Below are 19,096 nucleotides of genomic sequence, written 5' to 3'. Positions count from 1 at the left end.
CGAATTCAAACATACAGAATTTTTTACTTCTTACGGATATTGTTTGCTAAACACCAAACTTTAAGTTCCTAGTGTTGGATTTTCAGTAGCAGGTCTAGATCACACAAAATTTGGCTTTTATCAGTTTCAAAGTTTTTTGTTTATTGTTGTCATAGTAATATCGATTTTATTTAAAACTACATTTTCACATATTTCAATCCATAGCCAATTACTGGTAAAAATTTTATAGCGATCGGACAAGGAAAAAATCACTTTTAAGGCGATTGAAAAATATCGGTATCGCCTCTGAAAAACTGTATCGAAACACCTTAAAAAGTGAACACTCAGGAAAATTCAGTATTTAATGTCCCAAAATTAATACTTGTATGTCACGGTTTCAGGATCAACTGGATGAATACGAAGCTGAAAGGAACGCACTTCTTTCTCAAAATAGCCAAGCTAAAGATGAGGTAAAACTTTGAAGCTTCACTCTATTGAAAGAGAACATACACATCTTCCTGCGATTTACTTTTGTACAGAGCAAGAAAATGACAAAGACGAAACACAATGATTGTGGATCTTTTTGGCCACTTGGCATTGGATGCCTTTTTTTTTTTCAACGAAAGCACGGAGGTGCATTGATCGCGGCCGCCATCATCATTTTTGACTCGCGTTAACTCTCTGTCCTTAACTCTCTGTCGGTTTCAACCCCGGGGGAGGACTCTCATATGAAAGGGGCGGGGATGCTCGTCGTCTCGCGTAGTAGTGTAAATTTCGGATTTTGGTCACACTTCGGGTGTTCTGGGGAAAACGCCATTATATTTACCCGTAAAGGTCTCTTTTAGGGTTAAAAGAACGTGTGGGTAAAAGTATTCGATGGTAATGTCTGCCATCATTGAAAGTCGCTGTATTTGTTATTTGTCTGTGTTTTAAAATGGTATCTTTTAGGGGTAAAAAAAAGGTCGGGCAACGCCCAGATTGGTCTTCTTTAGGGCTTTAATTCAAAATTTCCCACGAGTATCCCCGCCCCTTTCATACGGGATTTCCCCCCTCCGGGGGTTTCAACCTTCCAGATGGTTGGAGAACATTTATCGTATCATCGTTCGTATTGCAAAATACGCCTGCTTTACAGTCTAAAGGAGCTCCATCTTCTATTCTACTTAGTAGGGGCTCAAATGGGAGTAGACTGCGAGCAGTCTCTCTTTTTCTTCAAATTTAGTGAGGAGAGAGTCTCGCGCGTTTCGCTCGACGGACTAAGAACAAAGAGGGACTGCTCGTAGTCTAAAATGGTAGAGGATCAGGTCATTAGCCTTCATCATCTGTTGTGCTTTTTTCCTGACCGTAGGTTGCCAAGTTAGGACAGCAATACGCCAAGTTATTAGGCCATCAGAACAAGAAACAGAAAATTCACCATGTTGTGAAGTTGAAGGAAGAAAATATTTCTCTAAAAAACGTAAGTATCCAGATGCCATTGTGGCGGGACATGGAGAGACGCGCGGAAAAGTCACTCAGTGGCTATTGTAATTATGTTCGAGGCCGAGAGTGTTGGCATTCGACAGATTCGTATCCAGTAGCTAACCACGAATTTTAGTTGACTTAGGAAGACGTGAAAACAATTTTTTTTAACCGAATAGTGGCCTGCAAACCGAGAGTAAGCTTCTTATTTGGGGATACCACCAGAAGTCACGCGCGATTGGGACGCATCGCCGCTCGCTCCCGTTTGATTGCCACCTGAGATGAAGAGACTTCATACTCTGAGGCAATGACTTTTTTCCCGAGAAAAGTGGAAGAAAGTTACTTTAAAAAAAGGGACATGTTCGCAGAATGAACGTTATGGTACTCAGCAGGAGCCAATAACCAAACGTCAGCCTTCCCAGGGTCCTACCTCTCGCTCCGGAAAACGAGTTGGAGAGGACCCTGGGAACGAGTTTTTGTTCGTCGTAACATGGGTAGAGCTCGTCAACTGACTAGTGACCTTCAAACCGAAACATAACATCTTAACGATATAAATAGGTCTTATTAGTTTCAAGCATTTTGTTGGTTGTAAGAATATAGAGAAAATTGGTATTTAGCCAAGCAATTGATGACGAAAACCATTTCGCGGTCATGTTCGACCGTACAGCCGCCATCTTGGTTTGTGCATGTGACGAGTTAAATCAGGGGAGTGGGGCGAGGGAGGAGGGAAGGGCTCCTATTCCAGAGTAAATTTCATTGCTATATATGTATAGAAATAATAAGGAAAGAGATAGAGAGAAATAATTGGATCGACGAAATGTAGACGAAATGGCAAAAAATTGGGTAAACGCTATACTGCCAGAAAGAGAAAATAACCCGAGTATCTCCGAACTGTCTCAAAGTTGTTTTATCCTCACAGGAGCTCGCGAAACTCCGAGACCAATGTGAGAAACAGAAGAGAACTATAAAAAAATTGGAGGAAAGAGTCGATCAGATGTCTGGAAAGAAGAGATTTAATCCTGAAGAGGCTTTTTCGCTCTCCAAGAAAGAAAATTTGCCCCTGTCAGTAATTTCAAATGGTACGTACACTACCACCAAATAAGCACTGTTTTAACCCTTTAAAATTAACCCAAGAGTGACCAACATCAATTTTCTCTTAACAACATCAGTACTTGATCAAGAGACTGGGTTATGAGAATTAATAAAATCACTTCAGTGAAAATGCTTTGATGTTAAAACAAATTCTCTTAACTAGTTTTTCAAGGAGACATTTGGAGAACAGTGTTGAGAATTTTTATGCTGATATTGAGACTTAAAAGGGTTCAAACAGGGGAACACGACCGTTCTTTTTATTTTTATACAGGAAATGGAGCGGTCATGTCGTAATCTTTCAGAAGAACGTCCCAGTCAAGCATCTAATAACAAGCAACACCGTGACATCGTTTTCTTGGATTTTCAAAACGCGTTATTCATGAGGTTCCTTGAAGGTGTTGCAGTATGAAAAAGTATGCGGTAAAGAGGCTACAAACTGCTTGCATCTTCCAGAACGGACCGTCTTACTTTTGAGAAGCTGGTACGGCGGTAATAAACCAAAGAGGGTGTTGCCAGGCATTGACATAAAAATATCAATATGGGATCCTTTTTGGACCAATTTCGTCTTCTAAAAGTTGGCTTAGGAAAGCGGTAGGTGGGCAGTTTCCTGGAAACCTTAATTGATATATTGTGTCAAATAAAACAGTGCAAAGACAAATCTTGCAAAACCCAGCCTGAGAACACAATGAAAATGTATAGTTAGCAAAGAGGCTTTTATTAAAGGCTCTTGTCAAGTTGGTAAAGAAAAATCTTCCAAATCACAGCGACATAACGAATGTGACACAGCCTCTATAAATGTAGCAATGATATTTCGGACCCTACCCCTCCCCTAACCCAACATTTTGCCCTAAGTGAGAAGTAAGTGTTAAGGTTCACTTAAGGGAGGGGTAGGTGGACAGGTTCCCAGAAATCTAAATTGATCCGATATTTCTTGACATGTTCTAATGAGGCGTCTCTCAGGTCCCTTATTCGAAGCAAAAGAGTTGGTAGCACTTGTGGCTTTCTTTTGAATGACCGGTGCTTTTGCGTTGCATTTTATCCTTAAATGTCTAATTTTTTAGATGTAATTTTCAGAAAGTTCGAGGTAGTATGTTCTTAGTATTGAATGGATAAGTTCAGATCTCCGACAGAGAGGGCCCGTGGCAGGCTACAAAAATGGAGGGAGAGTGCTTTGCGCGCGCCTGCGTCTGAGCCCACAGCACCTCCTCTTCTCTCCCCACCCCCTTCCCCCCCAAAGTGGGAATACACTTCGTTTATTTGCAAGAGTTTTGGGTTTTATAACTGATATGATATCCTCATCATTACACATCCTTCTGTGAGAACTCATTTTTATCCTTACAGCAAACCTTAGAGTCCTAGACAACACGAGCGTTACCTATTAACTGCCAGACTTCATTTCTACTTAGCGAAAGTTTTGCGAGGGGGGGGGGGGGGGGGGCTGTCGTGGGGTGTTGCTAGGGGTCATACCGATAGACGGTGTAAGGATCATTCTTGGCAAAGAATGTTTTATGCTTACGTTAACATTCTATTGATAATGTAAATAGTTTAATGAAATGATATTAGGCATGTAACCAGTATATTTTATCGCTTTCCATCTACGTTGTACAGTTATTATTTGTTATCCATTTTGATTTTGATAAGTCGTTCAAAATAAAATGTACGTTTTTAAAGCCTTATCTCACGGAAATTTGTCGATAATCATTGGTATTTCTGGTTATTTAAATTTTTCAAGGCTGTGTTTACCTTCCAGATCCCATGCCATGTAATGCTGATTCACCTTTATTTCGGGACAATATATTCAATGTGTAGAGGGAGTCAATGTATAACTAACAAAGGTGCCAGGTCCTAGTGAATTACAGTTGACTCCCGATAACTCGAACCTCCCTCTAACTCGAAGTAATTTTTGTTTCCCCTCAGGTCATTTTTATATATTTTTACCACCGATAACTCCAACCATGTTTTGAGTGCTAAAAATGTAGGGAAAAAACAGTGTACAGGCGTCGGAAACATTTGATTTTGAAGTCCCATTGACGCTAGTGGAGGCTGATGTTGTTTGTCACAAATCTAACTTGAAACAGCTTTACTTCTCAAAACAGTAAGACGCATGCTCTATTTAGGCAATGTTTTGTTACGTTACATTCTGATTTATAATCTAAAGGTATCTTTCAATATCCACAGAACATTTCTACAATAAGATGCGATTAAAATGTTCACTGTTCAGTAAAAACTGTTTTTTACCTTATCTCCGGCTATTTTCTTCGAGCTCCCGATAATTCGAACTTTTTCGATTTCCCTTGAAGATTCGAGTTTCCTGGAGTTGACTGTATTTAAGTCAGTTTTGTTAGCCCTAAGAACGTGTGGCAGTCGATCATTTTCATTACCGAAATCATCTCGCCATCACCCACCATGTTTAATTCAAGGCCTCATGGAGTCAAATTAGCTAGTCACGTGAACGAAAACCTGAGCGGTGATATCAAACCAGGGTTAGCAGGGCCCGCGGAGGGATGGAACCCCGGGGGACCACAGTTTGTGGGGGGGGAGAGTTGTGTGACGACACCAAAAACGGCTGTGAAGCAGACTTAAAGGTAACCTGAATTTCAGAGGATTAATTCGAGTCGTTTTTACTCCCTGAGTCTTAATCGTCTGAAATTCGGGCTAACTATAAAGAGGTACTTGAATTCAATCGGCATGCTGGGAAGCCGAAAATAGCGGCGATAGTAGTTTTTTACTAGAAGAAATCTGTTAATCGTAGAATTTTCATAAGAGTTAGAATCATTGGAACCGGCGTGAAGAAATCCTCGGACCACCTCCCCCTTTCCACTCCCAGCGGCCCCCGCACTTGAAAAACGCTGCGTGGGGGCCTGGACAGCTGGCTAAGAGCTAAGGAATTTGAACCTACCCGAAATAGGAAATAGCGGAGACTCCAACAGTTGTCGCACCTTAAGAATCAGTGGATCTTTCGTCAGTTTTTATCAGGATATGGGCAGGAACTGATGGGCTACTGACGTTGGTAGATTTCAGGAAAACGCGCACGCGGCCACCGACTTTCTCGCTCTCCTCGAAGAAACAACGCCTGATCACAGGTTACATGGGCCCTAAGGTAAGGCCCCGTTCAGACGCCAAACTTTTCATGAGCCGATCCTAATTCGAATTAAGGCCGACCTGATTCAGACGCCGATCTTAATTCCAGCCGAACTAAATGCAAAAGGAGAAAAATGCTCATTTTGGTCAAACTGCTTGCATTGCAAAATACGTTATTATGATTTATGCATGTAGCCACATGAAAGGTTCGGCGTCTGAATCAAAGCCGTTCCAAAGTCGTTCCACATTCCAAACTCCCGGCCGGACTAGGCGGGAAGAACGGCTGAGCCTATTACAAATTGAAATAGGCGTTCCAAATTGATTCAGACGCCGAACTTTTTTATGTAGTTTTTTCTAATTAAATTAAAATTTAATCCGGTCCGGCTCACAAAAAGTTCGGCGTCTGAACCGGGCCTAAGTGTCTTAGGCTCGGTTCAGACGCCGCTCCACTCATGTGCCGAACCTAACTGAGGTATTAAGTACGGCAAAAGAGCGGCGTCTGAATCAGTTTGGTACAGCAGTTTTAATTTGGTGCGGCAAAAACGTTAAGTCCGACAGGGTCTGTCGCATTATTCGACATTGTAGCGGCAGGTGATTCATACGGCGTTCTTCTCATGTGCCGAATCAAATGCATACATTATGATAATTTATAGATCTTTTTCTTTCTTGCTACATGAAATAAAGATTAGGTTCGACACACGGTGCGCCGTCTGAATCAGATGTCGCGCCAATGTCGCTCCAAAGTCGAACCAAACTCAGTTAGGTTCGGCACATGAGTGGAGCGGCGTCTGAACCGGGCCTTAAGGACATTTTTCGCATCCCCTAAGACCTTTACGGTCTTTACGGGGCCGTCGGATTTTCATTTTTGCAATATAAAAATTCACTGCCTTTAATGTTTTTGCTCTGAAATTTAGAATCGATATTTAGAAATAAATTTACGGCGACTTCAAATTGTAGCAGGTGACCAAGGTCTTGTTTTCGGCCTTGTTTTTGTCTTTGTTGTTGTTTTTTTTTTCGTCCTCTGTTATTATTAATCTATATTAACGATATTCACAACTCTTCAGCGAAATTGTCATTCTTTCTCTTTGCTGGTGACACGAACTTGCTGTATGTTGACACTAATTTGCAACCTCTTGAAAAAACCGTCAATAAGGAACTGCTTAAAGTCTCCGACTGGCTCAATGCAAATAAGTTAACGTTAAACTATGTTATCTTTCGTCCATATCAACGTAAGTTGAACTACTCGGTTAACATTGAAATGATTGATAACTGTATTCAAATTCCTACCACGCTTCAGTGTGAAGACCATGTTAATTATCTTGGCGTCCTATTGGACAGCAAAAAAGTGGAAATTTCATATTAATAATGTTGCATTAAAAATAAGCAGAACTGTTGGTGTTGTGGCCCGTCTTAGGCACCTCGTCCCACGTATAACACTTTTAAATATTTATCAATCGTCGATATTGCCTTATCTGACATATGGTTTGGCGGCTTGGGGTCAAACTGCCAAAACTCATTTACAAAAAATTCTAACGCTTCAAAAACGAGTCCTTCATTTGATATATTTTTCTCAGTGAACCAGAACCAATGCTGTGCCTTTATTTATTTCCTCAAAAATTCTACCCTTACAAATGTTACATGCTGAAAAAGTGTCTTCTATAACATCTATAATGTTTGACGTATCCTGCATGAATTCTCCGTCTAAGATGATTTCCAAACTTCAAGACTGAATCTAAATCAAGATTCTTTTTGCAGGTTTGGAGCTAAACTTTGGAACGCAATTCCTAACGAATTTCGTCAACTCTCCAAAAGAGCTTTTAGAAAAAATTTTCATGACTTTTTGCTCATCTCGATAAGCAGAGGACGATTATGTTGAAGTGCCCATTCTCCTACAAAAAATGGCAAATTCTGCAGCCTTGATTCAATGCACTAATGATTGATAGGTTCTGTTAGTAGTAAATTTGTCTTGTAATATCATTCTGTAAGACTATATATTTTGTTATACTACTACATGAGAAATTACTGCAATTTGATTGGCTTAGAGCAGTGGTATTTCAGCTTAATTTGAAATACCTACATGTGAAAATTACAAACCTTTTGCGGGTAGTAGTATAAACAAATAATACCATGATTTGTACGTGATATTTGGCATAAATACCACTCGTGATATTTCAAAATTGTCTCAAATTTCACTCGCCTGACGGCTCGTGAAATTAGGTATAACAATTTTGAAATATCGCTCGTGGTATTTATGCCAAATATCACTACTAATCATGCTATTACCTATACTAACTTTTGCTTGTTTTTCTGTAATTCTTATTTATCCTCATAGTTTATTTAGGTTACTTTACAATATCATCTGTTATCATGACTGCTGTGACCTTTCCTCTCCGCCCGCCTTGTCTACAATCTTGGACAAAATAAATGGAAAACGTAGACCCCCCCCCCCCCTCCCCCCAAATCAAGGATGGGAAAATGGCGTGTTTTTGCCCTTCACGCGGCTTCATCCTTGATTTGAGGGGGATTGGGGTTTGCTGTTCCATTTTATTTTGTCCAAGATTGTAGCTTTAGCTATTTGCGGGCGGAAATGGCAAAATGATGAGTATGAAAATAAAGTATAGTGTGTGTGGATAATTTGTTTGTTTAATTATTTGTTTTGTTTTTAAGATAAATTAAGTAAGTAAAAGCTTTAATGTGTCAGCCGTGTATTTAGTTTTTCACAACTAATTGGGGACACAACAATGCAATAAAATTTTCGACTTGATTCTAAAGGCGAGCTTTCACTAGCGACGGAGTCTGAGTTGGAGTGGTAATCAGAAGGGTAGAGCTTATGATCTAGTGAGAACAGCGTTCCGATACCGCTTTCTGACGACTCGATCCGTCGCTTACGTTCCGCTCATGATCTAGTGAAAACCAGATTGTCGGAGTCGGAAGCAGAAGCAGAAGAACCAAACCAATCACAAAGCGTGGGAACGTAGCCTGAATTTCATCCGATTACTTCGAGTTGTTATTACTCCCTCAGTTTATCCGATTACTTCGGGTCGTTATTACTCCCTCAGTAACTGAGGGAGTAATAACGACTCGAAGTAATAACTGAGGGAGTAATAACGACTCGAAGTAATAACTGAGGGAGTCATAACGACTCGAAGTAATCGGATGAAATTCAGGCTAGTGGGAACGTGCATTGTGATCGGTTTATCCTTCCGCTTCTGCTTCCGACTGCGACAATCTGGTTTTCACTAGATCATAAGCGGAACGTAAGCGACGGAGTCGTAAGCAGAGTCGAAAGAAATGGAAACGTTCTGATTCTTCTGACTCCGATTCCGTTGCGTTTATGACTCCGCTTACGACTCCGATTTTTGATTTTCACTAGGTCATATAAGCGCTCTTACGACTCCGACTCCGACTCCGGTCCGTCGCTAGTGAAAACCAGCCTTAATAAGGTTATTTTAAAACTCAGGGCAATTCACACGGCACAGGACGTACTTTCGACCGGCTGGAAAATCTTACCGCCGACACATGGCTCAGTCGGGACCGTTCCGCCAAGAAACCCCCGTAGCATACCGTAAAATTCCGAAAATAAGCCTCTCCAAATATAAGCCCCCCAGACTCGTAACGCAAAAAAACCCACCGTTAAATCGCCCCTCCAAATATAAGCCCCCCTCCCCCCCCCCGGCCCGGACCTGGGGCTTGTATTTAGAAATTGTCCTATAATACAAAGTAAGACAAGGAAAAATAGTACATTTCTTTCCAAAAATAAGGCTAGCCCAATCGATTTTGAAACGCAAATTTCCCTCCGTACATAAGCCCCTCAAAAAGGGCCTGTGAAAAATATAAGCTTATTTTCGGAATTTTTACGGTATATCCCATCCTGTCAGCCAACCTCGTCCCCAGAGCTTTTCCCTGAAAAACATGGGAAAGGGGAAAACGGAAAGCCCTGGGGACGAGGGTTGCCAGCTATCCTGCCAGCTTTTCGCCAGCTACGCAATAGCTACGAAGGCTAAAATTTTCGTCCGGTTAAGCTGGTTCCGGAAGCACGAATTTTCAACCGGTCGCACATTCGTCCAATGCCGTGTAAACATAGCATCAGTCATCGAACTTTCAGCTGTTGGAGTTGGCACATGCCATGGCACAAGTTCAAGTGGTTTCTTATGTAAGGTAAAGGCACGAGTCAGCTGCACGTGAATGACCGGTTACGTTATATAATTTACGTGCTGCACGTGCCCCGCAGATCATCAGCCAATCAAAATGCAATGTTTCGGAGAATTTTCATATTTTGCTTCGAAACAAATCGTATTCTACTATAATTTTGTCCAGTCGAAAAGGATAGCGCAGCAATCATGTCGAGACGTTCCATTCCCTCTGTTCCCAACCAAAGTAAGTAAAATTTGTCGGTTGATTACATTTCTATCTCTTATTGAGTAAGGTTAACGAAAATTTGGTCAAGTTACGATAGCATTCGCGCGAAAGTAAGAAAACTCTCATCTAACTGATGTGCAATCTATGACCTACTAAGCGTGGTGACAACCTTTTGGGATGTTTCTAAATTTTTAAATTAATTTGTGGATGATTACGATAAAGAATACGACGTATGACTTCTTGTGTATTCACTGTTTACATTTTCAGGCGACAGCGAATCGAGTGATTCTGGCCTTGATACTATGTCTTCCTCTACGGGAAACAGTTTTCCATCCGATTATATGGATCTAGACGAATTCTTGTCAGCCGCAAACAACCAAAACGCCCAAGAGAGTCAAGAGGTTCCCAAATCCTGCGAACTGGCCAACAATCATTCGGCAAACGGAGCTGTGAGGCCGGTTGCGACCACGGACTGCAAGGAGGCGGTTGGTACGCAGGCCTCACCGTCGAAAACATCAGTAGAAGTCAGTACTGTTCTCAACTCAATAATTTTGTCCAAGGTCTCTTCTCTACCTTTGAACGTTAATCCACCAGCTATTCAGCCTTTTGAAAGCACTTCGCAGCCAACGGCCACAAACGCTATTATCCAGTGGTGCAAATCTGTAGGAATCACACGGCAGGAGCATGGAGAGGCGATGGGCCCCGAACCGGGAAAGACCCCAGTTCGAAGGCGTAGAAATTCTAGGTACGTGTACAATCCCCTACCAATAGCGAAAAAGGCAGACAGAAAATTTGTCACGCAATCTAGCAAGGATGAAAAATACTGGGAGCGCAGGATTAAGAACAATGTGGCGGCAAAACGTTCCAGGGACATGAGGAGACAGAAAGAGATTGAGCTTAGTGATAAATACAAAAACCTCGAGCAAGAGAATACGCTTTTAAAGGAGGAAGTACAGAGACTGCGAATCAAAGCAGCTGAGCTGGAACAAAGACTCGCGCAGATCGCTCAGTTTCAATCAGATATGTGATCAGGAAGTGGACATATATGAATCTGAGTGCTCTTGTTAATCAATACAGCCCCTCCCCCACTTCAAACCCACATCCCACATCGCTATAATTAACTCTTCCTTTCCAGTGCAGTCACAAGGACAGTGAGATTAAGTGCGCTATGATGCACCCAGTAAGTTATTAATAACACTGTATTTTGAGCTTGTGTTTGCATTGGCCAGGCTCAAACCTAAGCGAATATGCAAATCAATGGATCTATTGACGTAAGAAATTCAAGATTCTTGCTCTTTCAGAATATAAAGATTGTGACTTGTTTGATCCAGCCAGACATTATGGAGCATGGTTACTACTCTTGTGAAAATGTAAAAATCCCAACGAGATGACATCTAGATAACACTACATTATTAATAAACCTAGAGTAGAGCCCCAGTAACTCGAACTCTGAAGGGAAACAAAAAACAGTTCGGCTTCGCGGGGAATTTTGAGTTTTCAGGGTAAACTTCAGTGAAATTTTTGATCAAGGGAAAGGAATTTTGGCTCAAGTCAGTGGGGAAGTTTTGTTATCCAAGTCCTAGTTATCGAGGGTTGATCTTCTGTATAGCAAAACTGCATTCAAGTGAACAGCAAAAGGCTCCAGGGAGGACTCCCACATGTAACAGGAGGGATTCCCATCGTCTCACTAAGGGGTAAAAAATGTGTTCCCACTATTGTGGTGTATTTCAAGAGGTAAATACCTCATTTTGCCTATCGAGGTATTGATGATGAACGTGTGTCAAGGTATATCCATGTAGCAGTAAATCATGGACTGCAATATTATCTGGCTGTAAAAGCCAGTGTTGCCAGATTCAAGAATTATATAGGATTTGCAAACATATTAGCTTTCATACAAACAGAGTAGTGAACACTGGAGTTTCCCATTAGTGTAGGCCCCACTTATATATGTACATGTGTCAATATTTCTCTGAGTGTGAATAGTTCAGTATTCTGTAATATTATTTTGTTAATATTAAAGTTAAAAATTTCTTAATCAGGAGTTATTCTTTACAACCATATAACAATCTGAGTTTCCTTGTGTAACAGACCTGCCAACGTTTACAATTCTGCCGTCAGTCTCGCGTTTTTTAACTTCTGGAGGCCTTACGAGAAGACTGGTACTGCTCACAGCTTTTTACATTCTGAATGTATAATGTTACCTTAAATTGTTGAATGAAAAATGAAATTTAATGGGGAATGTTAGTGCCTCTTTGAGCCTCGGTGGAACTTTCTCTGACATTTTTTACCACAATAAGTTGGCTTATCAGGCAGAATCAACCCCTTGTCTTAAGTTTCACACTAGTGATGACCTCTCGGTAGAATCATCAAAGACAGCGGCATCTTGTTTATAAACGCGCAAGACCATCTCACCACTTTTTGTAGAATCTCAAATTTTTTTACACGAGTCTTCAGATTTTCCTTTATAGAGGTTGGCAGCTGGTGTGCATGTCAGAATTTCTAAGCTTTCATCAGGGGAGGGACCCCGAAAGTAAAGTCTCTATTTGAAATGAAGTCTTCCAAGTGGTTTCGGCTTAGTACGTTCAGGGCTGTCACCAAGGCCTGGGAATTTCCCCTACCTACTAAATGCAAATATCCGGCAACTAACAAATTGTAGTGACAGCCCTGTCCGTTGAGGATGGAAGAGTTAATCATGTGGTATGTTGCATCTAAATATCCTGAAGAAGCAGTAAGGAAATCAAGTTTGTACCATTGGTGGGAAAGTCACCACCCTTGTTTTGATAGCAGGCTTTTTTGTTTGAGCATTAATTAGGACATGTTAAATAAATTATTAATAAAAGGTGGTATCAAATATACCTAGGGTACTTATCATTAGTTCAAGAGCTCCTCATTACATAGTGGACAAGGTGTCGTTGGAATAATACTGTGATAGCATAGTTTTCACTTTTGTAGGTAGGTTAAGGAAGTTGTCATACCAACCAACCTAAGTATTAGGGTGCTTACCACTTGACAGAATAATCTGGTTGGGGTGTCAAAAGCATATTCTGGGATTTACCAGATTAACGCCAAATTTCCACATCAATGTATGGTTTGATTCCAAAAAAGGGATGAATTTGTGTAGCGTCAGTCTGGAAGTGAGAAGGAACCAAGAAAAACAACATTCTGTTTGGTTTGTACCAACCGGAATGAACAGACTACCTCTAAACGACTCCTTAACTTTAAGTTGGAATTTTTGAAAAGTGACCTTACCATTTATCTTCCATACAGAATGTCCGAAATTTTCTGCCAAATGGTAAGCACCCATGGTCTCCTATGCAGCTGTTTTTGACTGGTCACCTAAAACTACATATAGCAGACACCTGAATATTGAAACCCTGTTAGGGTCAAATTCCAACATAGCATTTGGCCTGCAAACAGCGACATAAAACAGTCCAAATGGCCACAAACAACAATGACAAAGATGGGTTGACACTGCAACAGCAGCAAGGGAAATCGCAAATACAGTATTCAAATACTGACAGCAACATATAGCCTCCCCTTCAGTAAGCCAAACAACTGCTTCTGACATTCAGTTTATCTAGGGACATGCATATCCCCATTCCCCCTAACAAAAACACAATAATATAGACTGCAAAACAGGGGTCTTTTTCTCAAAGTTGAATTTCAACAGTTCTCAGAATTCAATAGTATGCATGTCTGGAGTAATGTTGCCTTTCTTCTAAGAAAGGACTGTGCTTTGGAAATCTAGGCCAAATTAGTCTGTTAAGAGTTATGATGGAAAAGAATCATACATGTGGAGTTTTATCATTTTTTTTTGTACATGTTCACAATCATGTTTAGCCAACAATAGTATTTAAATTGTGTCCACAATATGTTAAAAGACTTCTACAGTAACAACCATTCGTAATAAAGATCAGTAGTTTTGAGATAAAAATATACCGGTAATTATTTATCAGCTTTATAAGTTAGCACAAACTTTCCCACTCTGTGTATGGTTAATGAGGGAAACAACCCATATAGAAAGCACACCATTTCATTTGTTGGTCACAAACACAATGCTCCATGTACTACATGCTTCACTGGTAACATAAAATGGACCAGCATCATACTAATTACTACCCACAGACAAATACTTGCAACTATTCTTGAGCTCGTTCCTTTTAAATTTATTGAATTACTTTTTTGGAGGGGGCGGGGATGGGGGTCATAATGCCTCTAAACAGAACGCAATCATTCCTTTTCAAGCCTTGGTCGAAACAACCAAAAAGTTATCACCACCCCTCCTCTACAATCAAGAATTCCCCACTTTCACACTTCCCACAGTAATAGTACTCCTTGTTTGGCCCCCAAAATTCTTCATAAGTTTCTCTCTAGTCATCCCAAGAAAAAATGTAAAAAAAAAATAGAATACTTATGCAGAATTGGGGGGTAGCATGAAATATTATGGGCAGTGATTATGTGGAAGTGGAAAATTAAAAAGTAGCATTTTCTGGTCTTTGAGCACCATGCTGCATTATTGATCTGTATGTCATACAAATAACTTGAAGGACAATGTATGGTGTGTTGTTCTGGCCTTTGCATGGCTTCATTTTGGATTTCTGAAAGAAGGGGACTTTTCTCCTGATCCCTTTCAATCATGAGGGCACTACTCATTGGCCTAATACCTTTAGTTGGAAAAAGGTACCCATGAGGGATTACATCTTTACAGAGAATAGTTTTAAGTTTATTTCATGTTGTTTCTTAATCATCAAAAGTACAAGGTTTCAGTTACAACATTTCAATCTTGAGATTACTCTAACTAAATTAATGTTCATTAGAACAACTACAACATAAACACTATCTGGCATGTTTGCTGCAAACCCTCAGACAAGGTTGAAAAATGTTTGTTGTCGATGTGCAACTTAATTCAACTTGCAAGAGCCAAGATAACAAATTATAACTGCCACATTGTGATCAATGCTGTGCACCATAATTCAAAAAGAAAATTGTTTCAAGACTTACGCAATGGTGGACAGTGCTTAACAGGTTTGAGCCGATTGTGGAAAATCCTCAAGATAATTGTCAAAAATAATGCAAGGAGATTAAACATGTAAGACAAAACAAAATTGTTGCAGTGTGCAAAGAAAGTGAGTTTTACAGCCTGCCATTCCAGCAAGCTGTAGTTAGCATGTACTAGCCCACAAGCCATTTCAACTAGACCCAAAACCCTTTTTGATTAGCAGGATGGATTACAATCCTTCTGTAATTTGAATTTCCCCAAAAAACAGCACTCAATAATAATGAACAAAAAACCTCTGTGGATGAGTCTTGCCACAAGACTGACTTTACTTTGACTGAATGACGTAATTCGTCAAAGCTACTAGCAATATTTGCCTTTTAGCTACAGTAGATTTACAGTCTTAATGCAGTATTTTGGCCAGGAAATCTAAGGGCAAAAGAAATGTCACCATTTTAAGAACATTTAACCTAAACTGCAAACAGTTAATTATGATATTGTGCAGCCTTTTGAGAGTTTTTAAGCTGAAAGAATTGTTTTGCCATGTTCTCTGTTTTCAGTTAGTGGCAGTATTCACACTTGGTGCCCAGGTGCTCAGTAGACACTAAAATCTTTGAAAACACACCCTAAATTTTCCAGCACATGACAGAATTTGGGCTTGGTGCTGATGGCCTTGTAGAAGATCAAGGCCTTGAACTTGTCCACTATCATGGGCACCAGGTCCTTGTGTGCACACACTTTCAAGTTATTTCTGAGGTAATGCGATGATTTGTATGCCCATAACTAAGTACGAAGCAGGACACGACTGTTCCTCAGAACTACTCTTGTAAAAAACTCAGGGTAAAATTGAGCAAAATAATACATTTCAGAACACACTAACATGTTTGAAACGCTAGGTCTGCCAAGTAAAATTCTACCAATTGTTAGAATTCTGGTGAATGGCTACAAAATAATATTGAGAGTCGTTTGTTAATTTTCCCAGGGGTAGACATGACGTACTTCATATATGTAGTATGAAGTGACCCTAGATTTTCAAAATATGATTCCCACATTTTTGGATAGGTCAAAATAACTTTAGGACAAGAGACACTTTGTAAACCATGTTATAAATCTTTTGGTACTAAAGACAGCAGTATTTCCATGTGCTACATAATAGAGTTCCTCACATTTACCTTCTTCAATTCAATAATCAAAATTCAACTTTGTTATAGTGTCAACAATGCACTTAAGCAAACCTAGCTATTCCTGAATTAAGTTTTCAATAATAAATTATTGTCTGGGCATGGAGCATAGTCCAAAAGATAAATGAAAAAAACCAGCCCAAGCATAGTAAAGATGCTCAATGAAATAGCAAACCTTGTCAAGACAAAACAAAAGATAACACCACAGTGTGCAAAGAAAGTCATGTCCGATAGCCTTGGGCTAATGGATTTTACTATCGGGTTAGTGAATTCTGTTCTTAACTCGCCTGCCTGCCAAGTGAAATGTTAAAGCAATTCTAATCACAAAAGAACTGTTATCAAACCTGCTCATCATTGGGCTAGTTAACATCAAAACTTGACTTTTGGGATAGTACATGCTATCTACATCTTGCCCAAATGGCAAGCTGTAAAACTGACTTTCTTTGCACCTTGCATCAAGTGGAAACTTTCGGTCAATCAAGCTAAAAATAAATGCTACTGCATGGTCTTGTAAGAACATTTCACTTACTCTTTAGCCTACAGAACAATTATGATGGCTCTTCAACTCTTGCATTAACAGAAACGATAATATAAAACTTATCATTAACCAGGTTAAATATCAACTAATATGACCATCTGAATGAAATGTAAAATATAATATAACAATCTCAGGAAAAATGCTTTTCTAAGAATGATACAGTGCTGCCATTGAGGCAACTTGCATTTTTGATAATTTTCCAGTAAATTAACTACAGTTTTTCTGTTGTTAAAAAAGTCCAAGAAATATTTTAAATTATAGAGCAAATAAGTTTTCCACCATGACAAATCTTTTCTCAAATATACAATCTGCAGAAGACAAAGTCTCCATTCTTCTTGTTACAAATAAAAAATTACAAATCTTCGAAAGTATCAAATTTCTCATACATAGCAAACATTAAATTTATACTCCCTTTAGAAGGGTTCAGTGTAATGGACACAGGACATGCTTGCACACTGTGTCAGAAATTGACCATGGTCCTTTAAGAAGAGTTTTACTCTAAACAGAAACTGTTCAAATATAAGCCATAATTATGAGCTGCACAAAACTACTTTTCAGCAACATCTATGAGCAACACCTCTTCTGGCAAGGAACTCCAGCTTCAATCTCCACACTAGTAGAGCAGGATACATATACAACTTGCAGACTACTTTGTTTCTAGTTGGCCACATCATCACTGGGCAAAAGAACCCAGAATCCCCTTTGTCAGCTTGCTTCTAATAATACGCTGCAAATTCCTTTTTCAGCATCATAGTTCAAAAATATCAGGAAGGTATCCTCATCATCAAAGCCCTTTACAGCTTGGTCATCGATTTCTGAAGATGTCCTGCAAGACAATAAACAAAGAGAACAGCGCTTAAGATGGTGATCCAAAAAAGTAGGTTTCCACTGTCAAAACAAGTCAGGAATACATTAATGACCTAATGAACTTATTCAGTTACAAATTAAGAAGTGGTGAATATATGGTTGCATCACAATGGTGTTCAAACATTCATATCTGCAGAATTAACTTTCAATTCTGTGTTTACTTATCTCAGAGTTCTGGAGTATTTAACAAAAGCTTTAAAATCAAACAATTGTGTTCATTCAGTTCCACCTGCACTCAAAACCTCTACATAGACTGAAGGTAGTACTAATACTTAAGTATCCAAAATCGACTTTATCTTCAAAAGGTTTCAAAAAGTGCAAAAAAAAATGTATGCTGATATCAGAATAACATCAAATTAACTTGTAGAATGAAAGCCTAGAAGTATTTATTTTATCTGATTTCATTATGAAAACAACCATATATACGCACCACAAAATTTTGCTGAATACAAGTGCAGGGACAAGTAACAAAACAGCACACTAGCCAGAAAGGTATGAAGCAGGACTTTTTTGTTAACAATAAATTACCATTAATCAAACCAAAATATTATTTTTATGTTTGCCACAAGACCCCTGCACATGTATAACATACAAACAGTGGAACCTCGGTATAGTGAAACTCTAGCTAATAACAAAGTTGTTGATACGGAAAAATTCTTCACCCCAGTAAGAGCAAAATGTAAGAAAAAGAACCTCGATATAACAAAACCTCACTTTATCAAGCACATTTTGTAGGTCCCTTGGTCCTTTTGTTATATCGAGGTTCCACTGTGGACTTGGGAAGATGCAATGAAACTGGCAGAATGCCCCCACAGTAACAATGCGCCACACACAAACACTACCATTTCACACAACTCCACAACATGTCCTTGCAATAACAAATGAAACAGAGGCAAAGCCATTAGCACAACTTCTTTGAAACATTTTTCCTTTTCTTGTTATTGATTTATTTTTCTGGCATCTTTCAAGTCCAGAAATGTTGAAATAAAACAAGCAATTGACATTTCACAGTTATTGCAACAACATCTGATACAGAATTTAAGAAAAACAACAGCTACACACTAACACAAAGGTAAAAGCAAGGGAAACACACTGTATTTGTTTGAGCAATAGACAACCAAGCCGCCAGAGCAAGGCTCAAGGTTTGTACCTCACCCCAACAAAACAAAAATTTATTTATATTTCAATTGCAAAACATGCGATCTTACAAGAAACTCAATGAATGCGGTTCTGGCATGGTTGCATTTACTCAAATTAACCCTGCCCAAGCATGCTTAATGACAAAATAACAAATAAATACATATTTTAACAAACAAAAAAAATGATTTCATTATCTCCAGTTGAAACAAGATGTTGGTTTATTTTGTAATTCTAAAATTGTTATGCTACCCTGCAACTGCGTAGGTGTGCTAAAGTCCATCTTGACATCTGTGAGGCCCTACCAATGGTCCCACATCAGCTGCTGCAAAATTCAAACAATAAACCAACGTACAACACCTACTTATGTGAGTCATTTTCAATAAGTACCTCAAAGAATTTCAATTTTTT

The 19,096-nt window shown here is 39.4% G+C and overlaps 3 protein-coding genes across 3 annotated transcripts in view; 2 read left to right on the top strand and 1 right to left on the bottom strand.

Moving 5' to 3' along the window:
- The window catches only part of LOC140949011 (uncharacterized), a 30,916-nt gene extending 27,006 nt beyond the window's left edge, over positions 1 to 3,910 (top strand). Inside the window, exons 30-33 of the mRNA XM_073398267.1 lie at positions 381 to 449; positions 1,325 to 1,432; positions 2,354 to 2,513; positions 2,798 to 3,910. Of these exons, the coding sequence (XP_073254368.1) occupies positions 381 to 449; positions 1,325 to 1,432; positions 2,354 to 2,513; positions 2,798 to 2,820 (360 nt within the window). The 3' untranslated portion in view covers positions 2,821 to 3,910. The remainder of the gene's footprint in view (positions 1 to 380; positions 450 to 1,324; positions 1,433 to 2,353; positions 2,514 to 2,797) is intronic.
- Positions 3,911 to 9,870: 5,960 nt separating this feature from the next.
- On the top strand, positions 9,871 to 12,001 carry LOC140948357 (thyrotroph embryonic factor-like). Its single transcript, XM_073397592.1, has 2 exons — positions 9,871 to 9,984; positions 10,234 to 12,001. The coding sequence occupies exons 1-2, from the start codon at positions 9,948 to 9,950 to the stop codon at positions 10,992 to 10,994; spliced, it is 798 nt and encodes a 265-aa protein (XP_073253693.1). The 5' UTR covers positions 9,871 to 9,947; the 3' UTR covers positions 10,995 to 12,001.
- Positions 12,002 to 14,667: 2,666 nt separating this feature from the next.
- The window catches only part of LOC140947344 (grainyhead-like protein 1 homolog), an 11,910-nt gene continuing 7,481 nt past the window's right edge, over positions 14,668 to 19,096 (bottom strand). The window contains exon 2 of the mRNA XM_073396412.1: positions 14,668 to 17,507. Within this exon, the coding sequence (XP_073252513.1) occupies positions 17,387 to 17,507 (121 nt within the window). The 3' untranslated portion in view covers positions 14,668 to 17,386. The remainder of the gene's footprint in view (positions 17,508 to 19,096) is intronic.

Source organism: Porites lutea, chromosome 9, assembly GCF_958299795.1.
Source record: "Porites lutea chromosome 9, jaPorLute2.1, whole genome shotgun sequence".
Classification (NCBI taxonomy): Eukaryota; Metazoa; Cnidaria; class Anthozoa; order Scleractinia; family Poritidae; genus Porites; species Porites lutea.
This window is presented reverse-complemented; position numbering and strand designations above follow the sequence as displayed.